Source organism: Silurus meridionalis, chromosome 14, assembly GCF_014805685.1.
Source record: "Silurus meridionalis isolate SWU-2019-XX chromosome 14, ASM1480568v1, whole genome shotgun sequence".
NCBI lineage: Eukaryota > Metazoa > Chordata > Actinopteri > Siluriformes > Siluridae > Silurus > Silurus meridionalis.
The window spans coordinates 8,590,202-8,598,435 of record NC_060897.1 but is presented as its reverse complement, the minus strand read 5'-3'; the positions used below and the strand labels follow the sequence as shown (position 1 = coordinate 8,598,435).

General features: G+C 38.2%; 1 protein-coding gene across 9 annotated transcripts in view; it reads left to right on the top strand.

Moving 5' to 3' along the window:
• The window catches only part of tlcd3ba (TLC domain containing 3Ba), a 14,544-nt gene extending 7,273 nt beyond the window's left edge, over positions 1–7,271 (top strand). For all 9 annotated transcript variants that reach the window (XM_046865967.1, XM_046865970.1, XM_046865969.1 and 6 more), the window contains 5 exons: positions 430–513; positions 1,343–1,559; positions 2,955–3,050; positions 4,051–4,160; positions 4,450–7,271. In XM_046865967.1, the coding sequence (XP_046721923.1) occupies positions 430–513; positions 1,343–1,559; positions 2,955–3,050; positions 4,051–4,160; positions 4,450–4,702 (760 nt within the window). In that variant the 3' untranslated portion in view covers positions 4,703–7,271. The remainder of the gene's footprint in view (positions 1–429; positions 514–1,342; positions 1,560–2,954; positions 3,051–4,050; positions 4,161–4,449) is intronic.
• The last annotated feature ends 963 nt before the right edge of the window (positions 7,272–8,234 follow it).

Here is an 8,234-nt window from a genome sequence, read left to right as displayed (position 1 = left end):
TGTGTAGTCTATGTCAATCTCGAAAAGGTGGATATATTCATTAAAGATGCTGTATAACATAAAAAAAAGTTCGCATAGTGGTGTATTTTATCGAACGCATCTGAAATCGAACCCAAACGTTTTAACTGCAGTTCCTGCTGATGTTTTACACAATTTGAATGTAATTATTTTTTGTTCATCTTCCATTAAAACTCTTTCCATTTTTGTTCTGTCATTATGCACAATACATAATTACATAAATAATTCACCCTGTACCTCATGCCATTTTTAAAAATTGTTTATTTTTAAATTTAATAGTCAACATTAACAGATCACACTAAGTCATGTATTTTGTAATAGCAAAGCCCATTATTTCGTGTTCCATACGTCATCATTTCTCTCTGCAATTAAAGTCTGGAAATTTTTGATTGTCTCCCTGCATTTTTACAGGCTGGTGTCCTCTATTCAAGCCGTCCTGGCTTCCTTGGCTGGGTTCATCATTGCCTCATCTTGTGAAGACATCATTGAGGACCAGTAGGTGTTTAATTGAACGTTATTTTTTTGTGTGGTGTCTTGAGCTTTATTCAGAAATTCTGCACAGGTATTTTGTATTAATTGTATTACCAGTATAACACTGCAGTGCAATGTGTTTCTGGAATCAGTGAAGGCTGTTGTATATGTCATTTTTGTTTGTTTGTTGTTTTATTTCCCTCCTGAGTGGATTTCTTTTTCCAATACATAGACCTACAGAGCACAGAGCAATTATATGCATCTAAGTGTAAAAGTTGTGCAAAATGAGCTTTTCTAAGAATGTGCCTTCAGCTCACCTTGTGTCCCTCTAATCAAAATAGGCTCTCAACCTAATTAGTTTTCCTCTGTAAATCCACTGTGGCATTCTAATGGCCACGGCGATCTGATGAAGCAGATCTGTCTGAGACTTCGATGCTGCAGTGCATTTCACTTTGTGGACTTAGATTTATTTCTAGGTGGGTGGGTTAGGAAGATCGGACTCGAAAGGCAAAGTGGACAAGAGAAAGAGGGCAGAACATTCTGGATGTGGATTTTGATAGTCAAATTGGAGGAAAAGTGGGAGCAGTGGGTAGTTTGAATAGCGCCCTGGCCCCTCCTTCCATGCGCTGCATTATGCAGGTCATGTTTGGACAGGTGTGCAGTCCTAAAGTAGAATCCACACTGCAGCTCTTAGTGGCATTTAATGTCAAGCATTGGAATAATAGCCTTTTGCAGCGGTTATTCAAGCCCCAACAATGCATTGAACTGCGTGCCATGGCTATTTATCGCCTTCACACACACACCACACACACACACTCCTTCTTCTTTTCTTGTCTGTATTCTTTGTCTGCAGGCACTGGCTCACAAGCACCTACATCCTCTTTGCGGTCCCTTATTTTATCTATGACATCTACGCCATGTTCCTGTGCTACTGGTACAAGATTCAAGTCAAAGGTCACGAGGAGGATGCACCAAAAAAGAGCGCGGCCATTCCGAGTTACCTGTGGCGAGAGTTCCTCATGGTGCTTCATCATGTTGTCATGGTTACTGTCTGCTTTCCTGTGTCTGTGGTGAGTCGGAAAGAGGATCGCTCATATCCGAGCGTGGTATAGGTTGATGGAAGAGTGTTAACATGGAGGATTTTCCGCATGTTGACCTAAAAATAGATGTTTTATGGTGGTCAGTTTACACATGATGTGCACAGAACAAAACGTATGTCAAAAGTATGTCAATAATTGCGAAGGTAATAATAATAAGCAAATAAATCAGTCAATCCAGTGCTCTTTTCCCGTTGAGTTATTTCTATTCGAAAGCAAATAGTAAGAGACCCCGTTTAGCACGAGCCATTCAACACTTCATGTCCGTGATGCAGTGGTTGTCTAAATTTAGCCTCCATAAACATTTTTACTGCAGCTTTCATATTGAGTTTGCAGACATGCCTGTTTTCCAGGCCATGTATGCCTACTCCTGACATCCTGCTTTCAAAAGTTGTGCTCCTGACTCAAATATGATTAGCTGATCGTCCAATGAAGACCCTAGGGAAAAGCGAGAGGCGTTTATTAAAAGGCAGTTCGGTTCCATTCTTTTTGCGTCCAGCTTTTCACTAAGATTGATTGAGGTGAATTAAAATGTGGTGTATAAGAATAATATCAGGATAAGCACCCGAAGCAGTATTCAACCTAATACATGGATATTTCATGTTTTTTTTTTTTTTTTGTCATGGTTAAAATCATCACTCTACACCAGATTCCACAGCTGCTTAAGCATTAAAATGAAATGTCAGATGTTACCCTTTTAATGAAGGAACAACCCATTGACAATTGTGTTGTTTTCATGCTGAATAAGAAAATGGTTGCAGAAGCATATGGCCATGTCCTCTAAATGTAGGTCAAGCTCAAGTAAGAACTACTTAAACACTGTAGGTCTATGATGCAGATTAGTACTTTTATCACTACCTCAGGAAACAGCTCATATCATATCAACGTTTGCAATCTCGGAAATGAAGCTCCCCAATAGAATAGATAACCGTGTCAGAATGTTTTCATTCCCCAGATCATGTGTTTAATATTAAACTGTAGTACTTGTTTCTGTGTACATCAGTGTTAATGATTGTGTGGCTTGAAAACACCAGCTTTTGTTTTAATAGATCAAACTAGATGATAAGTGCATTTCAAAAGACTGCTGATTTCGTCCTGTGGACTGTTACTGAGAGTTTGTAATTTGGAGGGATGGAGCCATTGGAGGAAACAAGGCATGGTCATGATCACTCTGAATTTCCTGCTGTTCTTGTATTTAAACATTATCAAAACACAAAAAAAAATTATATTTATAAAAAATATATCTTCGGTACTTGTGCCTAATAGTATTTATTAATTAAATGCACATTATACCTTACAAAGAGGTTTTTAAATTGGGAAGTGGAGAAGCGAATGAATAATATGGTGAACATGTTTTTGTTCTTGCAGTTCTGGCGGCAAGGAAAGGGGGATTATTTCCAAGGTGTCATGTTCTTAGCTGAACTCAGCACACCATCTGTTTGTCTGGGGAAAATACTCATTCAGGTACTTTCTCAATCTACATTTTCGAACACTATTCGATCCAGTATTCATATAAATGTCTGGTTTATCCATTACCCGCTCATCAACCCATCCCCATTTTCCCCATCAACTCATCTACTCAGTATCACTTTATCTATGAACCCATCTACCCAATAATATTTTACTCCATCTCACCTTCATCTGCCTCGCACTATTTTGTCCACTCTACTATTTCTCTAACCAACACCTCTATATTCTTCTACCTCAATGTATTTTCTCCATTACACACAAACTTGTGTAACAAATTGTCCATTACCTATTTTTCTATTTTTATTTATTTACCCTATAAACATTCATCAAACGCTAATTTATTTCAGCTCATGTATCTGCATCACACATCCATCTAACCAATAATTTGTACAGGATCTAATCATATACCCAACACCTCTTTCTTTATAATATATTATACATTTACCCAGTATTACTTTATCCGTCACTTCTTTACCAAAAAATACCACTTTGCCCAATAACTATTCATCTACCAAAGACCAATATTTCCATCACACAATCATCTACCTAACACTAATTTATTCACCACACAGTCATTTACCCCACACTACTTTATTCACCACACAGTCATTTACTTCACACCACTTTAGCCATCACACATTTATTTCTCCAACACTACTTTATCCATCCAATGCCAATTTCTCCCTCACACATTCATCTACCCAAAATCATTTTCTCCATCTGCCTTTCTTCATTGCTTGTCTTACTTATTCATTTACTTTTTCATAGAATGACTTCCATAAACAATCCATAAACCAATTCATTCAAATGCATGTGTGCATATAATCCTTATTTTTCTTTGTGAGCACCCATATGAGCATTGCCATTTCCCTCACTCTCAGGAAAACACAGTAATTTATTTCATACTGTTGGGATATTCTTCTTTCAAACACTTGGTACTCATTCCTGTCTCTTCCTTCCTCCTGCCTTCTCTGTCTTCCTTCTCATGCTTCAGTACAAGCAGCAGCACACGCTTCTTCATAAAGTTAATGGAGCACTCATGCTGATCACTTTCTTCATCTGTCGAGTTCTTCTCTTCCCCTACCTCTACTACGCCTATGGCAGGTATGTTCTCTCTCATACACGTCTTTTTAGCATGAATCAGTTTTTTGAGTCTTGATGCTTCGGTTCAGGTGTAAAAGACAAAAGTAGGTGTCGCAGATTGTTATAAGGAGCTTTTCTTTAGTGTTCTGCTATCGTTGTTCGATCATTTTGTTATGCAAAACACATCAATGTAAGTGTTTGGTCTTATGTTTTTACAATGACCCAGTACATTCATGCAAATCTGTGTGTGTGTGTGTGTCTGTGTGTGTCTGTGTCTTTGTGTGTGTGTGTGTGTGCGCATGTGTGGTAGGTACGCCGATATCCCCCTGTACAAGGTGCCGCTGTCCATTCCTTGGCAGTATAACATGGGTGCAGCTCTGCTCATGGCACCACAGGTGTACTGGTTCTGTCTGATCTGCAGGGGAGCCTTTCGCCTCTTCACCCGGGCTTCTCGTCATCATCGTCCCCCAGTCAGTAGGGTCTCTGAGCCAAAAAACCCCAACATGCAGCCTGCCAACGGCTACAGCCCCTGTGACATGGAACGAAAGCCGAACATGCACTGAGAGACACAGAGAGGCTGGATGGTGCAAAGGCTGTTTTTAGGCCTCAGATATAACGTGAAAACCTGAGGTTAAATTCTAATATATTACAAATAGTAAATGTCCTACTGCTCTATTAGGTGGGGAGGATAGAAGCCAAGGGCAGAGGAATCAGAGGGAGAAAGAGACACAGGGTCTGAAGACGATCATCTCCATTCTCCCTTTGAGGAATTGCAAGAGCATGCTAATAAAGCCTGTTTCCTACTCTTGATGTAAAACCTCCTGATGCGGACAGATGCTCGGATTGTATTCTTCATCCCAGTTATACTCTTTGACTGAATTTTAAACCGTTGGGGGGGTGGGGGTGGGAAGGGGTATGTTATATAATGTACACAAGCACTTATCATTTGTACATGACCATTATCATACTAGTTGCAGAAACTACAGGTGGAAAGCTGTGGGCATGTTTGTATTCCATACTGCTGAAGCGCCATTAACAGAATGCGTGATCGATGCAGAGAGGATTCCGGTCTCTTTCGTTTCTCCTTCCTAGTCAACTCTCTCTGTCAGTTCAGTTTAATATTTCATAGAAGGAAAAGGGAACAGCTTTTCTGTCAGGGTGTACATAGCAAAGGTCTAGCGCTAGTTAGTTTAGTTTTTATTATTTATAATTAATGAATTTTTATTTATGTTGAATGTTTTCATTTGAACAATTATTCCTCACAATTTATTTATTTTTATTATTTATTTTACAGCTGTCTTTAAGGTGACTTAGAAGTTAAAAGAAAAAGGAAGGAAAAAAGAAAAAAAAAGGCATTTCTGTAGTTTCTCCACAGATTTTACACCCCGAGCCTTTCCTCTAAATCACCCTGGGGAACTTCTGGGGTTTTCTGAAATGTCTGCTCCATTGCACCTGTTCTTTTATGAAGCCCCTGTTACTTTTTTTAGTAATCACAACCTACATATTGAGCTTAAAATAACTCAGCAGGGCTTTGGTGTTGACCTGTGGAGGACTGTTGACACTGCCCTTAAACTTATGCTTGGGTCTGGGCTTTGCTTTTCTTACCATAATATTGATTATGACCAAAAGAGTAAATTATGGGAGACATGCAGCATGTACCGTTACATTATTTGGGTGCTTCAGGAAAAGAAATGAACTTGTGATGGGTGCTGGGCAGGTCTCTGCATCACTGAGCTGCTAGCAGGAAAAACACTGCGCTGCAAAGAAGGAGACGACTTTGCACATTTACTGGATCAAAGGTTGTTAAAGGAATACTTCTGCATTTTTCAACCAAATCAATGTTCATAGTATCTGTAGCGTAGGATTTCTGGTGATTAAATGTTTCTCTGTAGTACTAAGAAAAGAATGGACAAAAGTGTATCTATTTGAATAATTCAGCGATTTAGATTCTATAGAAACGAATGTGGTAAGCAGATATGTTACAGATGCAATGGATAGAGATTATCTTGAAAAACCACAGAAGTATTACTTTGTATCTGAACTACTGTTATGTTTGGGTTTTTTTTTAATTATATCATTTTACTTATTTATTCCCAGTTCTGAATATTATCTATGTAGCTAAAATGCATTTGTTTAGTGGACTGCATATAAAGGTGATAAATTAAAGTAAAAAATCTATAGTTTGATTGCTTGATATAGATTCGAGTCTCTGCAACTCTAAATTGTATAATATTTACAGTAGGTGTGCAGTTGGCTTAAGACCAGTCAGAACAGGTTTGCATTGATTTGCAAAAAAGCGTCCTTCTAAAGCAGAGGTGCCCAAACTTTTTCCAATGAGGAGCCAAAAACTGAGGGCTGTGGGCTAAAAATAAATGTTGAATTATACACCAAATATTACATTAAAAAAGTTGCCATGGTTACTTCATTGTAATGTATATTAACTAATCAGTTATATGTACAAATTCTAGTTCAGTAAAACCTTTAGTACCATGAGAAACAATCCAATTTATAGAGCAAGAGACCAATGAGAGACAAAAAAAACAAACAAAAAAAACTGGCCCTTATATTTTAAAGGTTTTTCCAAATGTTTTTTTCCCTCTATCTTTTTCTCATATATGGCATGGTGGGCCAATCATAGGTCACCAAAGTTGGTTTGTGGGCTCTAGTTTGGGCATCACTGCTAAAGAGGACAATGCATAATCAAGTAATTGACTTTTCCTTCAATTTGTGACCTGTATGCACATGACCAGCATTGCTATATTAGAAAGGGTATCAAAAAACCCTGTGTAGATCCCTTTAATAGAACAGGTTTTCCACTGTAGAGCTAGAACTTCCAGGCTGAGCTCTGTTATGCTGAATACTGTCTGATTGCAAAATGACATGGGACCCACTGTAGGGAAAAAAGAAAGAGTGTCAAGCAGACTGGGAATGGTCTTGTTTAAATAAGTTGCATTTATTTTATTTATGATTTATTTATTTTAGAAATGTGTTATTTATTTGGGGAAGACTGAATGTACATATGAATACATCTAAATGTTCTGTTGAGTGGACATCTGTGGCTTCCTGGCTGAAGGCTCTCCTGTACTTGTCCTCTCGGCTACAATATACTCTACTGTCTTCTGCTGTACTCTAGCACCATGTGTGAGACCTCTTTTTATTGGCGCTATTTATGTGTCTGTTATACAGTATGCACTGAAATTAAAAACAGCATGGCAATCTTGATGTACACAACAGCATTATTAGAGCATACTGTTAGTACTGAGTAACAAGAAAATTAGTTTTCTTCTGGAAAATCTGCAAATGGTGACGCATATAAGCTAGTTTTCAGGGCAATTACCCTATAAATGTATGAAAGGAAATGGAAAATTATGCTAATTGCACTGACATGAGATTAAATTAAGCCATGCCATGCCTCAATTTAATCTCATTAGGGCTTTCGATGATGAGTTTTATGTTTAAGGCTTTACACCTTCTTCTGCTCTGGTGAACTACACTCACTGTTTAAATTTCTCTGTAGGCCCGATCTTAAGGCCTCAGTGTGAATAGATACTTCTGAGTAATAGTTTCCTAATGAGATAAATCTTAAAAATTAATCAACTCTGGTGCACTTAAATCGGTATTATAGGAATGCCCACCTGTCCGCAATGAAATCTGTGAAATACTGCCTCCTGGTGGTTAAGGCTCATAGACCTGCCAGGCCTGCCTACCTGAACTCATTAATAGAGTGGAGTTTCAATCAGTTTACACAAACTTGAAGGCGCTGATCCTAAATGATTCAATTTATGCGTATAGCAAATAAATTAGAAAAACAATAAATAATAAACTATACAAGTGTTGTTTTTTTTTTTGTTTTTTGTTTTTAGGAAAAACCTATATGTGTGGCCAGCAATGCAGTACGACCGCAGCACAATGTATAGACTCATGTAGATAAAGGTCAAGAGCTTCAGTTAATGTTCATATCAAACAGACTGGGGTGACTTTGGCATGGCTGCTGGTGCCAGACAGACTGGCTCCAATTGAAGGTGATGTTTGATGAAAGCATTAACTGTAACTCGACCTTTTTCTGCAGTTTTATTAATTTCACTGCTGCCTCAT